Source organism: Oncorhynchus gorbuscha, linkage group LG11 (assembly GCF_021184085.1).
Source record: "Oncorhynchus gorbuscha isolate QuinsamMale2020 ecotype Even-year linkage group LG11, OgorEven_v1.0, whole genome shotgun sequence".
Classification (NCBI taxonomy): Eukaryota; Metazoa; Chordata; class Actinopteri; order Salmoniformes; family Salmonidae; genus Oncorhynchus; species Oncorhynchus gorbuscha.
This window is the reverse complement of record NC_060183.1, coordinates 72,413,832-72,434,032: the sequence shown is the minus strand read 5'-3', so window position 1 is coordinate 72,434,032 and position 20,201 is coordinate 72,413,832. Positions and strand designations below refer to the sequence as shown.

Here is a 20,201-nt window from a genome sequence, read left to right as displayed (position 1 = left end):
GTCACAAGCAACACAGCAAAATACCCAAGGTGGAGCCACCACTAAATCATCCACCCACCCAACTCCCCCAGATCTACACAAGTGCCCCAAAGGCAGAGGCAATGGGTTATTATAGAGTCTATTATAGGGGTTTTCCATTACAGCACCACTGTGTTGCCAGTCATTATGTTCATGTTTTTTTGGGGGAACTGTTTTTCCATAGCTAGGGTTGACACTGAAGAATTATGAAGAGCAGAATCAACAACCTCTGCATCATCAACACAATTGCTTTGTGAGGTGTTAACAGTGGAAGGTGTTAGCCAATTATTTATATATACACTAGATGACTAGATGACTGTATTGAAGCCACCTTACCTCCATCTTGGCACTCCCCCACAATTGTAAAACATATTTTGGAAGCTATAGAAATGAATTTATTCATGTCTACATTAATTTTTGACATGTTTATTCTATTACACACACCGTAAAAGTATGTGAGCTAGATTACTAATGTTACTGTCCTCACTACAACAACAAATACTGAAATACATGTAATGTCATCCTTAAAACATTGAATTGAAATACTGTAGAATTCCATTCATTCCAAGGGAGGACTGCTCCTACTGGGGAGTGTCAATATGTCCGACCGGGGACTTCCAAGCCTCTCAACGGGCAATGCATTATGTAAATACCAGCTGAATAATAATAATAATATAATAATATATGCCATTTAGCAGACGCTTTTATCCAAAGCGACTTACAGTCATGTGTGCATACATTCTACGTATGGGTGGTCCCGGGAATCGAACCCACTACCCTGGCGTTACAAGCGCCATGCTCTACCAACTGAGCTACAGAAGGACCCCAAGCTGAAAAATACCAGTGGCCTTGCCTCGGTCCCAAGTCAGACCAGGTCCACTGAGGCCATGGTCCAGCGATACACTAGAGCCGGGCTGTGGAAACACAAAAGTCTGAGCCTTTTTGGTAAAACAATGGGGTGAATCCCCATTATGTATCAGTATCAGAAAGTTTAGAAATCAAAATGTATTTACATTTTATCCCCTGTGCAAGATACACATTTGGAGGTTGTATTTTGTACCATGCATGGCATATTCCCCTTAAATGATGTGTAATGTTTGTGGAGGTGTAGGGCTGTGTGATGACTATCATCCCCTTGTCTTGAATTTGGTGGTCTTTCACAAGCCAGATTGACCAATACTGACACCTATATGATATTCATAAGTACTGCAGGGTGAAGGCTCACTTTTCATAGAGATACCAGTCTCCCCCACAAACACACCATAGCTGCCATCCTAGTGCAAGTGACAAACAAAGCAAAGTCTGTTTCACTGTAAATAGATTATCACACATTTTCACTATATTCTTCTCACTTCTATTGTCTGATATACAATTTCTAAGCATTATAAAATATATCGCAGGTGTCAAGTTTCATGTTCAGTCATGTTTTATCCCATATGAAGTCTTGTCTCCCTCCCACCATGTCAATGATGAGACCTGGTTGGTACAGGCTGGGATAGTCATTGATCCTCCATTTGTTATGCAATATCTATGTATAGTGCTTAAGATGTGAAGTGATTCAGATGTGGTCAATTCAAACCAGGACTCAATACAAAATGTAATATTGAGTTACTTTAAAACATAAGCATGAATACATTTAGCTTTAAATTCCTTCAACAAAGATGTATTCTTCTACAAAGGGACAACAATTGTTTTCAATTACATATTTTAATACTTTTTAAATATAATCAGGATTTAGTCTATACTTTTTGTAAAATATTTAGATACCATGAATGAGCTATTTTGATTCAAAAGAGACCATCTAAAAGACTAATATATAGATACTATACATTTCAGCCTAAAGCAATAAACGGGGGGACCATGTGCAGTGCATTTCAAGTTTACAAAAGCGATGAGTCTGATTGCCTGCTCGTCAATGCAGGAGCATGCTCTACATTTCAGGCAGTATGGTGTGGTATCCTTAGTTGGAGTACAATACTAGACACAGCCTTTTCCATCCTCTTGTGGACAGAATATATGGATTCAGGCTCTGATATTTGCACTAAAGCAAAAGTGTAAAAGATAACATTTTTGTGGAGCTGTGCCAAGCAGAAAACACCTTTAGCCAAATAATGACAACCATGTGTCAACATGTTTATGCATATAATTTCCCCTTTATAAATACATGCAGTGAGAGGACAGTGAAGACTAGGGAAACTGACACTGCCTAGCAAACACTGGGAAACATTGACAGGGGGAATAATGGAGAAAATGTGTTTTTCAGAACACTGAAAGCCCCAAACTACTAAATTCTCCCTGAGGATGGAACAAAATAAATGACTTAGACCAATTTCTCTCTCCATCCTCTGGAAACTGAGTCCATGAATCAAAAAGTCGATTCATGGATCTCAGGTAAAATAAGGCCTTCAGCATACAGGACAAACAGCTTGAGACATTAAGCCTTACAACAAATAACATATCAGCCTTGATTCACTCTCCATATAACACTTAAAAGGTCCAATGCAGCCATTTTTATCTCAAAATCAAATCATTTCTGGGTAACAATTAAGTACCTTACTGGGATTGTTTTCAATTAAAATGATCAATAATAAACAAAAATAGCTTCTTATCAAAGAGCAATTTCTCAAGCAAGAATTTTGCTAGGACTGTCTGGGAATGGTCTGAGTTAGAAGGGGAAAACAGAAGATGTGCTGTTATGGGCAGAGAGGTGTGGAACTCTTTATTGGTCTATTAACTAATTTACAGCATGGTGATGTCACCATGGAAGGCCAAACTCCATCCCACCAAAACAAGCTGAAAATTCAGGCAGTCTTTTCAAACAGCTCTTATACTAACAGGGCATTATAATTTTCACAATTTCACAGTATTATTCCAACATCAGTATGGAAATATACATATAAAACAAGAAAATCTTGTTTTTGACTGCACTGGGCCTTTAATATGAATCATTTCAGTCAAATGTATGATTAAAAAAAACATTACAATGCAATGCCAGCAATCCCTCATTTGATTTCAGTGGAAAAAAAAGATTCAAGTCTGGTTCAAGTTAAAGAAAATTACCTTAAAGTGCATTATTAAGTGTTTCTTGTTTAAGTGCAGTGAGAGGAAGCTTGGTGGTGGAAGTGTTTGCACATTTCAGTTTAAATGTAATGGAGCAAAATGAGAAACCTCATGCACACAGGTCCTCATTCACACAGACCATTGCCCTATCCCATTGCAGATATTTTTCTCCATTCTGCGGCCCTGGAGACAGAGCACTCCCACACTTGCTGATGCTGTCTCCCAGTGTCTTGCGCTTTGACTAAGGCCGCACTACGCCACCATGCCCTCACAGACTTATTGAAAAGGGACATGGAATATCCTGCATCCTGGAAATTCACGCATTTACAGACTGTAGACTTCAGGTGCAGAGAAGGTCCCGGAGAAACAAATGTCAAATCAGGACTTCCTGTCCGAAATGTTAAACAGGTAGTGACAACGTAACACCTCAAACCTTGATCAATAGGTAGGCTAATCATTGTGTGTTGCATCATAATTGCTATAATACAATATATAAACAGTTGCTGAATATGTTGTTATAGTATTGTAACTAGCAGCATCTAATATTTGAGCGCTGTCTGTACGGACCACATTTAAATAAATATCTGGTTACAATACAAAAATAAATTAGCATCAAGACACACACATCTTCTTACCAGCTGTTTTAAGTGGACAATAAGACACTATGGGCATTCAACCTGCATCACCTTTTCAGTTCAAATCAGTTTAACATTCTTATCAAGTCAAACAATGAGAAAAAGGAAAACCACAATTTGGATTTCTTTGAATGGGGAAAAACAATACAGGAATTAATCAGTTAAACCAAAATTCTGAGTTGAGGTTTTTCTCCCTCGAGACAAATTTGCCACAGCTAGTGCCCTAATAGTTGCCGAATTGGGGAGTGCTGCGTTAAAGGGGGACAGATAATACATAAGAACATTTCAGATGACAATCAGAAAAGCCCTTTGTCGTGAATTAGGCTTTGGTTGTCTTTCACAAGCCAGATAGGTTAACCAATACTGCCACCTATAGGATAGTACTAAGGGACGAAGGGTCAAACATTTACTTGATATGTGCTCCCCCAGTTGATTTGGTCAGTCCCCAGTTCCCACAAACATACAACAGCCACCATAATGCAACAGTCACGAACAAAAGCGGCTTCTTGGTCCCTAAATACATTATTATTAGCAAACTTCAAGGTGGTTGGAGAATGTTGGTGTTCCAGTGAAGAGATTGCTTTTTAGTTAACCTGCGTCTTCGTGTTTGATTTTTAAAAAGCCAACAGAGGACTCATGGTGAAGTGCCTCTGGACTGATAACAAAATAACACATTAAATAATGATGATTAAAGGTTACATCTATGAGAGAGGATCCCCAGACCTCCCTCCAAGTCACAGTGTCCGTCCACATCCGTCCATCACTTCATTTAGTCCAAAGTTCTCCAACCCTGTTCCTGGTAGGGGGGTTGGAGCTATCCTCCTGGAGTTTTTGCAGGACAGTAGCTCTCCAGGAACAGGGTTGGAGAATCCCGTTTTAGTTGGTTGTGTTGTAGTATATATCTCCCCCTTCCATCCACCTCGACCCACCTGTACTCATAACATTCACAGAATGAGACAACGTTTCCAACAACCCCAGCAACAACCCCAGCAACAACCCCTTCTTTCCAAGTCACCTGCTCCATTGCTTGGCAACTCTTCTCACTCAGTCTCCTACTCTTCGCTCTCCTTTTTTTCTCTCCAAAAAGAAAAGCAAAACATAACCCTTTGGTTTTTAGGGGAGATGCTCTCTCCCTTTCCTCCTGGTCCTCACCGAGACACGACCCCCAAGCTTATCTTGAGGTTCTCGTAGACCACGTAGCTGATGCTGACTGCTGGAATGACCTTCATGAAGTTCGGGGCCAGGCCCCGGTAGAGTCCAAACACGCCCTCAGTCTTCACGATGTGTTTAAACAGCCCTGACATGGTCATCTGGGGACCGCCCTCGATGGTGGCTGAGGGGACACAACATGAGAGGAAGATGGATGAGACAAGAAATACACATCAACACTAGGGATGTACCGATCTGGAAACAAAGTACATTTTTATTTTATTTAACCAGGTAGGCTAGTTGAGAACAAGTTCTCATTTACAACTGCGACCTGGCCAAGATAAAGCAAAGCAGTGCGACATAAACAACAACACAGAGTTTAACATGGAATAAACAAGCGTAGTCAATAACACAATAGAAAAAAAGTCTATATACAGTGTGTGCAAATGGCGTGAGGTGGTAAGGCAGTAAATAGGCCATAGTAGCGAAGTAATTACAATTTAGCAAATTAACACTGGAGTGATAGATGAGCAGATGATGATGAAATATTGGTGTGAAAAAGAGCAGAAAAGTAAATAAAAACAATATAGGGATGAGGTAGGTAGATTGGGTGGGCTATGTACAGCTGCAGCGATCGGTTAGCTGCTCAGATAACTGATGTTTAAAGTTAGTGAGGGAAAGATAAGTCCCCAGCTTCAGCAATTTTTGCAATTCGTTCCAGTCAGTGGCAGTAGAGAATTGGAAGGAAAGGCAGCCAAAGGAGGTGTTGGCTGTGGGGATGACCAGTTAGATATACCTGCTGGAGCGCGTGCTACGGGTGGGTGTTGTTATCGTGACCAGTGAACTGAGATAAGGCAGAGCTTTACTTAGCATAGATTTATTGATGACCTGGAGCCAGTGGGTATGGTGACAAATATGTAGCAAGGGCCAGCTAACTAGAGCATACAGGTCGCAGTGGTGGGTGGTATAAGGGGCTTTGGTGACAAAATGGATGGTACTGTGATAGACTTCATCCAGTTTGCTGAGTAGAGTATTGGAAGCTATTTTGTAAATGTCAATCGCCGAAGTCGAGGATCGGTCGGATAGTCAGTTTTACGAGGGTATGTTTGGCAGTGTGAGTGAAGGAGGCTTTGTTGCAAAGTCGATTCTAGATTTAATTTTGGATTGGAGATGTTTAATATGAGTCTGGAAGGAGAGTTTACAGTCTAGCCAGACACCTAGGTATTTGTAGTTGTCCACATAAGTCAGAACCGTCTAGACTAGTGATGCTAGTCGGGCAGAGGGGTGCGGGCAGCGAACGGTTGAAAAGCATGCATTTAGTTTTACTAGCTTTTGAGAGCAGTTGAAGGCCACGGAAGGAGTGTTGTATGGCATTGAAGCTTGTTTGGGGGGTTAGTTAACACATTGTCCAACTAAGGGCCAGATGTATACAGAATGGTGTCGTCTGCGTAGAGGTGCATCAGGGAATCACCCGCAGCAAGAGCGGCATCGTTGATATATACAGAGAAAAGAGTCAGCTCGAGAATTGAACCCTGTGGTACCCCCATAGAGACTGCCAGAGGTCCGGACAACAAGCCCTCTGACTTGACACACTGAACTCTGTCTGAGAAGTAGTTGGTGAACCAAGCGAGGCAGTCATTTGAGAAACCAACGCTGTTGAGTCTGACGATAAGAATACGGGGATTGACAGAGTCGAAAGCTTTTGGCCAGGTCGATGAAGACGGCTGCACAGTACTGTCTTTTATCGATGGCAGTTATGATATCGTTTAGTACCATGAACATGGCTGAGGTGCACCAGTGACTAGCTTGAAAACCGGATTGCACAGCGGAGAAGGTACGGTGGGATTCGAAATGGTCAGTTATCTGTTTATTAACTTGACTTTCAAAGACTTTAGAAAGGCAGGGCACGATGGATATAGGTCTATAACAGTTTGGGTTTAGAGTGTCATGCTCTTTGAAGAGGGGGATGATAGCGGAAGCTTTCGAATCTTTAGGGATCTCGGACGATATGAAAGAGCGGTTGAGCAGACTGGTAATAGGGGTTCCAACAATGGAGGCGGATCATTTTAGAAAGAGAGGGTCCAGATTGTCTATCCCAGCTGATTTGTACGGGTCCAGGTTTTGCAGCTCTTTCAGAACATCTGCTATCTGGATTTGGGTGAACGAGAAGCTGGGGAGGCTTGGGCAAGTAGCTGCGGGAGGTGCGGAGCTGTTGACCGGGGTTGGGGTAGCCAGGAGGAAAGCATGGCCAGCCGTAGAAAAATTCTTATTGAAATTCTCTATTATCGTGGATTTATTGGTGGTGACAGTTCCTTGATAATTTGTGAGAGATTGAGGGCATCAAGTTTAGATTGTAGGACTGCCGGGGTGTTAAGCTTATCCCAGTTTAGGTCACCTAACAGAAGGAACTCTGAAGATAGATGGGGGGCAATCAATTCACATATGGTGACCAGGGCACAGCGAGAGACTTATTTCTGGAGAGATTAATTTTTAAAATTAGAAGCTCAAACTGTTTGGGCATAGACCTAGAAAGTATGACAGAACTTTGCAGGCTAACTCCTCCCCCTTTGGCAGTTATATCTTGTAGTTGGGTATGGAAATCTCAGAATGTCAACAACTATCTGATATGGCAACTATATATATATAACATCTGTAATAAAATACACTACCCCTGTACCCCTCCACCAGTACGGAGACAGACATATTATGCATCCCCGATTAACACATTCCATTGTACCACCGATTATGGTTAGTCCATGAACCAACACTGTCACCAATTAATTCCATGCAAGTGATCTAATGAAACTCCAAATAGAAATGGGCAGAGGGATTACCTTGTGCCTGCATGCGGGTCCTGACCAAGGCCAGGGGGTAGCTAGCCAGCTGGCCACAGGTGCTGGAAGTGGTACCGCAGGCTAAAAGGACAAACACCCCGGGGTCTGCACTGTCTGTGGCGTAGCGCTGCAGCCATGAGTTCTTCAGAGTCTGGATGGAGGGAGGAGACATTGAAAGAAATAGACAATGAGGTTAGTTGTAGAGAAAGTAGATGTGTGGTAGCAAGAGATGACAGTGACACTAACATTATTAAACAACTTCCTTTCAATTCCCTCCATTCACTCACACCCACCTCATAGACGGCCAGGTCAATGCCAGCGTAGGGGATGATGCCTATCAAGTTGGGAATGTAGCCCTTGTAGAAGGCGGCCATGCCCTCCTTCCGGAAGATGTGTTTGGCACAGTCAGCGATGCCAGAGAACTGTCCCGTGTTCCTCAGGGCTAGGCGGGTCTTTAACACCTCCATGGGGTAGATGCTGCTCTGAGCGATGGCTCCAGCCAGGGATCCAGCCACAAACCTCTCCAGGATGCCCAGGGTCTCCTGGTTGCTGCCTATCAACCGTTTGATCTGGACAACAACAACTATTGTTAGTGTCAGTTCTGAACAACTAGGACATGAGGACCTAGTTAACCTTTTGCGTGTAGGGGGCAGTATTTTCATTTTTGGATTTTAAAAAACATACCCATTTGAAACAGCCTATTTCTCAGCCCCAGAAACTAGAATATGCATATAATTGTCTGATTAGGATAGAAAACACTCTGAAGTTTCCAAAACTGTAAAAATATTGTCTGTGAGTATAACAGAACTGATATTGCAGGCGAAAGCCTGAGGAAAATCCAATCAGGAAGTGCCTCTTATTTTGAAACCTCTCTGTTCCTATGTAAGCCTATCCTCCATTTAAAGGGATATCAACCATATTCCTTTTTCTATGGCTTCCCTAAGGTGTCAACAGTCTTTAGACATAGTTTCAGGCTTTTATTTTGAAAAATGAGCGTGAAGGATCACATTGTGTAAGTGGATAGGTGGGGGCTCTCAGAGTGAGTTTTTGCGCAACTGAGTAAAGCCGCCATTGTTCCTCCCGCTGTTATTGAAAAACCTAAAAACTCAGTTGATATATTATCAAATATATATTTTAAAAACAACATGAGGTTTGATTATAAAAAAAGTTTGACATGTTTCTGTGTACATTATGGGTATTATTTGGAATATACGCCTGCGTTGTCGTGACCGCTCTTTTCTGTGGATTTCTGAACATAAGACGACAAACAAACGTCGGTATTTTGGGTATAAAAATAATCTTTATGGAACAAAAGGAACATTTGTTGTGTAACTGGGAGTCTCGTGAGTGAAAACATCTGAAGATCAAAAGGTAAACAATTAATTTGATTGCTTTTCTGATTTTAGTGACCAAGCTTCCTGATGCTAAGTGTACATGATGTTATGCTATGCTATCGATAAACTTACAAACACTTGGATTGCTTTCGCTGTAAAGCATAATCTCAAAATCTGAGACGACAGGTGGATTAACACAAGGCTAAACTGTGTTTTGCAATATTGCACTTGTGATTTCATGAATATGAATATTTAGTAATTAGTATTAGTAATATTATTTGACTGTGGCGCTATGCTATTCAGCGGTTGCTGACAAAAATGATCCCGCTAACAGGATGGGTAGCGCCAAGAAGTTTTAAGACAAACTTGATAAGTGACAGTTGCTTAACATTTTTCCTCTGAGTCTGAAGGAGTAATTTTTTGCCAGAAGGACAGTAAACTACAGAGCTGTTGATAGCACATATTTCATTGGCTTCAATTGACAACACTAGAAAGGGTCCCGTTATGTCAAAGTAAGGGTGCTGAACGATAGGTTTACCTGCTCGTAAGCCATGAACTTGATGGCCGACTCGGGGGCAATCTTGATGACGTTCATGCCATTGCCTCGCCACAGCGACCTCATGCCGCCCTCACGGATCATGTGGGTGAAGCCGCCGGCGATGCACATGCTGTTGGTACGGGTGGCGTGAACCTGGAGACCAAGCCGAGAGACAATTTATTTAGTCAACACAAAATTCACATTATTCAAATCACCACATTGACTGTGAACGCAAGTTATTGAACTGCATTGTAACAGGGAGGAACTAGAAGCAACTTCACATCCTTATAACATTGTTCATATTTTCATGTCTTTTGCAGTTATTGTACTTACCCTACTTACGCTATAATGAATGAGAATTTCCCTCTCTGCTCATAAAAAAACTAGATGTGAGTGAAAAACCGAGGGATAAACAGATCGAGAAAGAGGGACAAACTCTGAGCTGTTATCTATGCCAGTCTGCTTCTGCTGGTGGACCACACAAGCGCTGCTGACATCATTGACCAACAGACACACATGAACATTCCCTCGCATTGGCTCTCTTCCACCCAATCACGTTACAACCCGAGGGTGTGCTCGGGCCTTAGAGATTGATCTGGGTATGTAATTATAATGTATATTTGTCTACATCTATAATTTGTTTATGGCGTATATGTCGAAGTTATGTTGGATATTTGTCTGAAACATTGTTCCCCCCTGCTGCTGTCTTGGTTGGACCAGGTCGCTCTTGAAAAATAGATTTTATCCCAATGATACTAGATAGATAAATAAGGTTGAATAAAAAATGAAACGTGAGAAAGCTGAACTCTGCCTCCTACTCTGCCATGTCACCCATCTGTGTCTCAATCCCTACTGCATCATATCAGTGGAATTGCACTTGCTAGCAGAAATGGTGTCCTAAGGACAGACCTTATGTAATTGGCTCTCTGCCATAGATGGGTTAACTGACAACATCAGAAGTCTGTGTTGTTGTGATTCTGGATGGCCAGAAAGCTAGCAACAACGACAAGAAGCTGCCATGTAGGGAATCATAGGTTGTTCATTTCATCTTGTTCTTAATATCATATGTTGTTTTGAGGTGTTTTGACTGATGTCACATCCATGCTAATATGGCAAAAATTCACTAGCTAGCTAACCAACAACTGTAACGATGTAAGCGAGACACGTGCTCATTGTGCAAATATATTTGCTTTCAATAAACAATCTAAGCCAAACCCGTCTGTTTTGCTCCATAGTTGTGTACCCACCCGTCTATAGGACTAACACATAGATACGTGATATTACTACTGTTTAGTGTAGAAGTAGGGTCTCAAGTTTGTTTTTAACGTGAGACAAAATCCTGACTGGCTGTTTAAAGTTAAGGTGAGAAGCGTTTCCTAAGAAGCGTTTCCTTAAAGGGGATCCGGGTTCACTTGCATTGTGAATACAAAGAACCGAGTTCTTGTCCCTTTTGCGTGAGGTCAGTTCTTGACATATCTTCTCAAAGGATGTGTCCTTACCTGCATGAGCACTTTGAGCCGGTCCAGAGGTGCTGTGCAGGTTCGAGACACGGCGCCAGCTGCCCCTCCAGCCACTAGGTGTCGCCACCACATCCCAGTCTTCTTCTCCTCGGCGGTGAACTCATCTGGGACCATCAGACTCTCCCCAACATCGAAGATCTGACGGACAAAGAAAGAGGTGCAGGTAAGATGACCGGTCAATGGAGTTTCTCCTCTGGCCTAAACTAAATCAACACAACTATAGGCAAACCCATTTCAAAATGACCATGAACACTCAACAAAAACGTGTCTGTCAATGTTCGACAAGGCATGTAGGTATTTACATGGAAATAACATAGGCAAGTACAGTGTAATAATCACACACATTACAGTGCATGTACATTGTTGAGTAGTACCTTCAACAGCTCTATCAGACATCCGTATACTTTTAGAGGCTAAAACCAGAGGGGTATTATGTGGGCGGGGGTTGATATTTGTAAAAAAATATATACAATAATTATATTAGATACTGAGGCCCATTATCAGCCACCATCACTCCTGTGTTCCAATGGTACGTTGTGTTAGCTAATCCAAGTTTTTAATTTTAAAAGGCTAATTGAAAACCCTTTTGCAATTATTGTTAGCACACCTGAAAACTGTTGTCCTGATTAGAGGCAATAAACTGACTAGTTGAGTATCTGGGACATCAGCATATGCGGGTTGAAGAAGCGACTCCGGGAGGCTGGCCTTCTAGGCAGAGTTGCAAAGAAAAAGCCATATCTCAGACTGGCCAATAAAAATAAAAGATTAAGATGGGCAAAAGAACACAGACACTGGACAGAGGAACTCTGCCTAGAAGGCCAGCATCCCGGAGTCAGCTCTTCACTCTTGACGTTGAGACTGGTGTTTTGCGGGTACTATTTAATGAAGCTGCCAATTGAGGACTTGTGAGGCACCTGTTTCTCAAACTAAACACTAATGTACTTGTCCTCTTGCTCAGTTGTGCACTGGGGCCTCCCACTCCTCTTTCTATTCTGGTTAGTGCCAGTTTGTGCTGTTCTTTGAAGGGAGTAGTACACAGATCTTCAGTTTCTTGGCATTTTCTCGCAAGGAATAGTGCTTTGTTTCTGGCCATTTTGAGCCTGTAATCGAATCCAAATGCTGATGCTCCAGATACCCAACTAGTCTAAAGAAGGCCAGTTTTATTGCTTCTTTTTTCAGAACTACAGTTTTCAGCTGTGCTAACATAATTGCAAAATGGTTTTCTAATGACCAATTAGCCTTTTAAAATTATAAGCTTGGATTAGCTAACACAACGTGCTATTGGAACACAGGAGTGATGGTTGCTGCTAATGGCCTTTGTACGCCTATGTAGATATTCCATTAAAAATATGCCGTTTCCAGCTACAATAGTCATTTACAACATTAGCAGTCTACACTGTATTACTGATCAATTTGATGTTATTTTAAAAATGGACAAAAACAAGGACATTTCTAAGTGACCCCAAACTTTTGAACGGTAGTGTAGATTATATATCATACAGATTTGTCACAATTATCTCTACAAGTCATTTCTGGTCTTGTATCTGAACAATGTAACATTGAAAACATAATGCCCAAGACTATTGTCTGTGTACCATTTCAAGGAAATGATCATGACCTAATGACTGCTATGCCTTGAACTGGCAGCTATGGGCCTTGACTGGGGCATTAGACGAGCATTGAAGCACCACATCCGGTCTGGGTAAGTTCTATAAGACTTTCTGGGACATGGGACCGATAAGGAGCAGCACAGGCTGCTCTGACATGATAAGAGGGAGGGAGGTACGAGGCACACTTCCAGCGAGGTCCCATGATTGACATAGAGTTGTTGGACTGGTGGGTCTACTTTCCTTATTCTACCCTGTGACCAACAGCATTATGCAATCATCATCCAGAATGGGCTTGGACGGTATCCACATTTTCATACAGTTTCTGTACCATACTGGGGTATACGGAATTACACAATGTGCACACAAGGGGCACTATTTCTAAATTATATTTAAAAATACTTCTATTTAGGCAACAGGGATCTTGATCCAGGAGGGGATTGAATGTTTGTTTGTGTGTCAATTAATCCCGTAAGGGATGGGTTGCCAACTGGCAATTTGACACAAAAAGAAAATGTCACTCATTCATTCAGTCTCTGCTGTAACCAAGTGGCTTGATTTTGACATCTAGTCACTTAGCTAACAAGTTAGTAAACCAAATGCACAGCTGGAGCCCTGAGCTGCATATAATTTATTTGATACAACTTAGATTTCTTATAGTTACACTTAAGTTCTAAGCAGTGGCGTAGCACGGTATCATACCCCAGTATAAACGCTATTTTAATATATAAGCAAACGATTGGTAAATCATTTAACTTTGTTGACAACTGTAGAGGGGGGTCCTCTAAGGAACAGAAGCATCAGGTTTTTTAGAAGAAGTTCCACCTCCTGCAGGGAATCAGCCAGTCGGTACCCTACGATCATTTAAAAAGGAATGTCCTTGAAATGAAGTTTGAGCTCTTAAAAGGGGTGGGGGGGGGTCACGACAAATTGTGAAAACACCCACTGTATCTCAGCTGCAGAACCGCTTTCAACCCCTTCAAATCTCCTCAAATTAAAGTCCACTTAGCGCCAGTCTTGTAATTTATACTGGTCCCCCATGTGGGGCTCCCGAGTAGCGCAGCGGTGTAAGACACCACTGACCCTGGTTCGATTCCAGGCTGTATCACAACCGGCCGTGACAGGGAGTCCCATAGGGCGGCGCACAATTGGCCCAGTGTCGTCCAATTAGGGTTTGGCCGGGGTACGCCAACATTGTAAATTAGAATTTGTTCTCAACTGACTTACCCATTGTAGTTAAATAAATGTTTTTAATCCAAATAAAAACATTTGTCACATGCAAATGTACTGTGATGGCAAAGCGAATAGACCAGGAATTAAGATTCGCCGTGATGGCAGGTCGAACCAACCAGGATATAAGATGCACAAGGATAGCGGGTCTGACCGACCAGGATATAAGATTCCTTGTGATAGTAGTTAAAAGGCATCCTGCTCCAAACTCTAATTTACATATAAGTGACAGTACTCCTTCTGTGTTTACCATATATACCACATACCAGGGGAAATGTGGAAATAGCCATATGATCGTTTTTTAATACTGTCAATACCGTTAACTATTTATTTGAAGTGTTTTAATGAATGTGAATATTTGTAGCTGCTTTTAAAGTAAATACCTGCAGTCAATTTGTCAATATGTTAGCAGATAAAGAAGATCGCGTTCATTTCACCTGTCATGATTTTTCATTATGAAGCTTACCGGTAGTCAAGAGTCACATGGTGTTTACAAGCACACAACGACGACAGACCAGAGCTTTGGGAGTCACTCAGTGTTGTGCAGCAAGCGCCAGGTGTAAGATCTAATTACAGTACGGACTTAGGGTATCTGTCCTGGAAATAGTTTAGGTCAAACACCGTATAAAATGTTCACAAGGCTCTCGCTAGCATTTAGTTAGGATTTTACCTTTTAGCATTGCTAATCTATGGATTACAGAGACTGTGGGGTTTGAAAATAGTGATAGTGTTCAGTGCCGGTATTACTGTATATCCCAGGATGGCACAAGGTCAGTATAAAAAGTATGACAATCTGGATACTGCCTAAGCCTAGTGCCAGTATGTGGCTCGTTTTAAGAAACTAGGCGTATGTTGCACATCACTACATCACAGGAGAGGCATTTTAAACCCAAATTTGTATTTTTATCAAAATGCGTTTTTTTTCTTCTGGAACATGTGAACTTACATGTGCCTTAATAATAAACTTGTATGCCATCTGTAAATATGAATAAAATTGTTTAAATTACGAGACTAGTTGTTTTAGCAAGGAAAAAGATGGGAACATTCCCGCTAGCCATGATTGACTGGCTGTTAAAAGTAATTTAATTATTTCCAATATGTTTTCATTAATTGAATTCACTTAGTCTATTTGATGAGAATTTGTAAGATTGTTATTTGCATAAAATAGACGGAGACCAGTCTCATCAAAAATGGATAATAGGATTTATTCTCGGAGCGCGCTCTCATGTATCCACGAACAGTTTATATACAAAACATGACATCATTTCATTGCTTCTAGAATGAATCCCCTCCTCCCGACTGAGAATGAAGTGAGTTTAAAAGTTAATTCCAACTCACTAACACACACACACAGGACACACAACATAACTGAATTAACTCTTGACCCCTCACTATTATCGATCACCACTTAGCTGACAGTTCTAATTAACAGAAAACCTAGGAATGCACTCACTGCCTTATCTAAAACACCCCAGATCTAAGTTTTGTCAGTTCAACCATAGGTTAACAACCCTATCTGCTTACTTAACCCACAACCCATTCCTCTCCAGACTAGTTTGGAATGGTGTTATTTATATTTAATTACTCCTTGTTCATGCCACATAATCCCTTCTTATGAACTCATATTGTTAATAAAGCAGAGTATAAGTTTACTTAGTTTCAGTTCTATTTAAAATGAGGATATTGTTTAGTCATTTATTCATAATATTCCTAACACTGGCATAATGGATGGGCTGGACATGCCTGGAGAGGAGTTTGGATTGGTCTGCCACGCTTCTGTCTAACATGAGCTGCTCAGTATGTGTAGGTAATCCTGTCTAACACAGCTTTTTTTTTTAAGAAAGTCATTTTCATTGAAAGTTAAAGCATACTGTTAGCTAGCTAACGTTATCTGGCTGACTCGCTAGCAAGATACAAAAAACATTGTTTAGAAAGTTGCCTCATTTGCTAGATTGACTGGATGGATTTATTGGTGTTAAAATACACCAGATATTCAGTTTTGGACCACCAGGCTGCTGATGTCATGCAGCCTGTCGTTTTTGTGTTTATACTTTTTCATAACGACAACGACAAGTTTGATGTCGGGCGAAAATAGAATGTTCATGATGTCACTGCGACAACTGTCTACAGACATGTCGATAGACGTAGTATAAACCAGACTTTAGTCTTGAAATCTTTGGTTGTTTAGTACACTACCGTACTCACTCTGTTTAGCACATGGCCTCACGTGAATCCTTAAAGAGATGGGTGGGGCTAAGGCTTAAGAGGGTGTGAATGATGCAGAATGGGCGTAGACAAAGAGCTCTCCAGTAGGTGTTACAAAACATTCAAGGACCATTTTCTCAAAAGTGGGGTTACAAATGTATTACATTTCAAAGGAGAATTACTTTCCCATTGTTCCTCAACTGTAGTGTATGATATACAACTTTCTAACTTTGAGTCTCTACTTTTATCCAATGTAAAAAACACAATTTCAAATTTTGCTACATAAGACCAAATCAAGTCAGTCGGTCACATATGGACCACGAGTGTGTGAATGACGAGTGTGTGAACTGAATCTCCACTACGATCTTTGTCAGAGACTCCAGACTGTTTTCTCTGCTACCGCACGGTAAGCGGTACCGGAGTGCCATGTCTAGGACCAAAAGGCTCCTCAACAGTTTCTACACCCAAACCATTAGACTGCTGAACAATTCATAAAAATAGCCACCGGACAATTTACATATAGCCTCGTTATTGTTATTCTTATTGTGTTACTTTTTATTATTACTTTTTATTTTAGCCTACTTGGTAAATATTTTCTTCTTCTTGAACTGCACTGTTGGTTAAGGGCTTGTAAGTAAGCATTTCACAGTAAAGTCTACACTTGTATTTGGCGAACGTGGAAAATAAGTTAGATTTGATCTACAGGTCTGTGTCTGGCCTAAAGGGATACGATAGCAGAAGGACCAGCTTATTGACGTCAGCAGTAGCTGCTTGGTTGATCTGGTCTGGTTAAGCAGGATCACAGTGACCAGTTTGGCTCCTCTAGGGAGTCTTTCCGGGAATCAGGGCCGAGACGGCTAATATCGTTGGGACATAGAGAATGTGTTTGTATCTGTGGGACTATTAATAATATATTAACACTACTCTGCTTTTGAATTGGAAGAGAAAGGAAATACGCCAAACGTGTCAACATACAGTCCTAGTAGTTTTAATAATGGTAGAGCAGGGCTTTCTCGCTGCCATACAGATGCTTTTATCCAATGCAAATTATAGTCATGCGTGCATTTTTACGAATGGGTGGCCCCGAGAATCGAACCCACAACTCTGGTGGTGCAAGCACATGCTCTACCATACAGGACCACTAATTTTACTTAAATGAAAAACAAAATTTAAACAACCAATGAAAATTAGCTTTTGAACAACCCTGAGAGGAAAACATGCAGTTTTTCCATTTTACCGTAGAGTGTTTCCAGTACAGGATGATCTCAGGAATGTTATCAGCAGGGTGCAGCAGGTGGTAGTCTCTCCACTCGTTCCAGTCGATGGTCATCGTGCCGTTCTTGTCCATGCTGTTGACAGAGAAAACAGAAAAGACCAGAACCATTACAACATAGCTTTTTACAGTGCCTCTTCTCTTTTGTTTCACCAGACCGTCTATGTGTGGGCGTGTGTCATAAGCTCACACATGCACAACTTTGATTAAATTATAAATGCTTTTAAATGCTGCTTTTTTACTTTCCAAATTTAAGCATGCCATGGGCATTTTCTATGTTGGGTTATGGGAATCTTTCAGTATTCGTCTTAATTTGGCCTTTTTACAAGCAATTAAAAGGGCTACAAGTCTTTGCGGTGGCTCTCTTTGTAACAATTAAATAAAACTTGAAGATAGGGCAGAAAACAAACAAACAAACAGAGTCAAATACGAAGCGAAGACGACAATGTGCGTTTGTGAGGCAGGGCAAGCAGACGGAGATGATTCCATTACTTACTACATGATAGGGGCCCAGACAAGGCCCTTCCTTATTCTGAGACCAGCAAGAGGGCGAAAGAGAAGGGGAGAGAAAGGAGAGGGGAGGCACATGCACATAAACACACAATTAGAACTACAAAATAACAAGGGGGGGCTCTGGTGGTGATGTCATAATGCTCACCCTAACTAATGCCTGAGGAAGAATCTTTCAAATGGATGGAATAAAACCAAATACTCTTAGTGATTTCATGATATCCTTATTGGACGTGGTGAAAAATGGTTTAATAAGTAACATGCAAGCAAAATAGATCTACTTCCTGGTATTAAAACAACTTCAGTCAGAAGGACATAAACTTAGCATTATCTCAACTAGAGTAAATCATTGTAGTTTCCTCCGCTTATCAATATGCCTTGCACATATTAAACGTGTGGGTCCTTAGAACTGTAAAAGGCAGGGTTCTCCCCAAAGAAATTAAGAGGGGCGCTGCACCACTATGTAAAAAAAAAAAATATATATATATATATATACACAGTACCAAAAAAAAAAATTAAAAATTTTATACATTGTATATGAAGACATCAACACATGTACCAGTTAAAAGTTTGGACACACTCATTCCAGGGTTTCATTAATTGTACTATTTTATACATTGTAGAATAATAGTGAAGACATCAACACTATGAAATAACAAAATATGGAATCATGTAGTAATAAAAAAAGTGTTCAACAAATCAAAACATATTTTATATTTGAGATTATTCAAAGTAGCCACCCTTTTCCTTGACAGCTTTGCACACTCTTGGCATTCTCTCAACCAGCTTCATGAGGTTGTAACCTGGAATGCATTTCAATTAACAGGTGTGCCTTGTTAAAAGTTCATTTGTGGAATTTCTTAATGCGTTTGAGCCAATAAGTTGTGTTGTGACAAGGTAGGGGTGATATACAGAAGATAACCCTATATGGTAAAAGACGTAGTCCATAATATGACAATAACAGCTCAAATAAGCAAAGAGAAGCGACAGCCCAACATTACTTTAAGACATGAAGGTCAGTCAATGCTGTAAATTTCAAGAACTATTCAAGTTTCTTCAAGTGCAGTCGTCAAAAAACATCAAGAGCTATGATGAAATTGGCTCAAGAGGACCGCCACAGGAAAGAGAGAGACACCAGAGTTACCTCTGCTGCAGATGAGTTCATTAGAGTTACCAGCCTCAGAAATTGCAACCCAAATAAATGCTTCACAGAGTTCAAGTAACAGACACATCTCAACATCAACTATTCAGAGGAGACTGCGTGAATTAGGCCTTCATGGTCAAATTGCTGCAAAGAAACCACTACCAAAGGACACCAATCACAAGAATAGACTTGCTTGGGCCAAGAAACATGAGAAATGGACATTAAACCGGTGGAAATCTATCCTTTGGTCTGATGAGTCCAAATGTGAGATATTTGGTTCCAACCGCCGTGTCTTTCTGAGATGCAGAGTAGGTGAACGAAAGATTTCCACATGTGTGGTTCCCACTGTGAAGCATGGAGGGGGTGTGATGGTGCTTTGCTGGTGACACTGTCTGTGATTTATTTAGAATTCAAGTCACACTTAACCAGCATGGCTACCACAGCATTCTGCAGCGATACGCCATCCCATCTAGTTTTAGCTTAGTGGCACTATCATTTGTTTTTCAACAGGACAATGACCCAAAACACACCTCCAGGCTGTGTAAGGGCTATTTGACCAAGAAGGAGTGATGGAGTGCTGCATCAGATGACATGCCCTCCCCAATCACCGACCTCAACCCAAATGAGATGGTTTGGGATGAGTTGAATCGCAGAGTAAAGGAAAAGCAGCCAACAAGTGCTCAGCATATGTAGCAACTCCTTCAAGACTGTTGGAAAAGCATTCCAGGTGGAGCTGGTCTGCAAAGCTGTCATCAAGAAAAATGGTGGCTACTTTGAAGAATCTAAAATATAAACAATAATTTGATTTGTTTAACTTCTTTGGGGTAGGGGGCAGTATTGGGTAGCTTGGGTGAAAAACATGCCCAAATTAAGCTGCCTGCTACTCAGCTGTAAAAGCTAGAATATGCATATAATTAGTAAATTTGGATAGAAAACACTGAAGTTTCTGAAACTGTTTGAATGATGTCTGAGTATAACAGAACTCATATGGCAGGCAAAAAACAGAGAAAGTAAGATAGATCTACTTTTCTATCCACATTGCGGCTCCGAGAGAGATTCTCGCGTAAAATACAGAGGTAGCCATTATTCCAATCGGTCCTAGTGAAAAACGAATTGTCCCGACGGATATATTATCGAATAGATA

The 20,201-nt window shown here is 41.0% G+C and overlaps 1 protein-coding gene across 6 annotated transcripts in view; it reads right to left on the bottom strand.

The window, feature by feature from the left end:
* Positions 1-2,046: 2,046 nt before the first annotated feature.
* Positions 2,047-20,201, bottom strand: part of slc25a25b (solute carrier family 25 member 25b) — a 55,793-nt gene continuing 37,638 nt past the window's right edge. For 3 of the 6 annotated variants that reach the window (XM_046290380.1, XM_046290383.1, XM_046290384.1), the window contains 7 exons: positions 17,900-17,935; positions 17,368-17,479; positions 11,068-11,226; positions 9,569-9,721; positions 7,990-8,265; positions 7,697-7,847; positions 2,047-5,046 (listed from right to left, as the gene is read on the bottom strand). In XM_046290380.1, coding sequence (XP_046146336.1) covers positions 4,862-5,046; positions 7,697-7,847; positions 7,990-8,265; positions 9,569-9,721; positions 11,068-11,226; positions 17,368-17,479; positions 17,900-17,935 — 1,072 coding nt within the window. In that variant the 3' untranslated portion in view covers positions 2,047-4,861. The remainder of the gene's footprint in view (positions 5,047-7,696; positions 7,848-7,989; positions 8,266-9,568; positions 9,722-11,067; positions 11,227-17,367; positions 17,480-17,899; positions 17,936-20,201) is intronic. The other 3 variants (XM_046290382.1, XM_046290381.1, XM_046290385.1) reach the window with 1 other exon arrangement.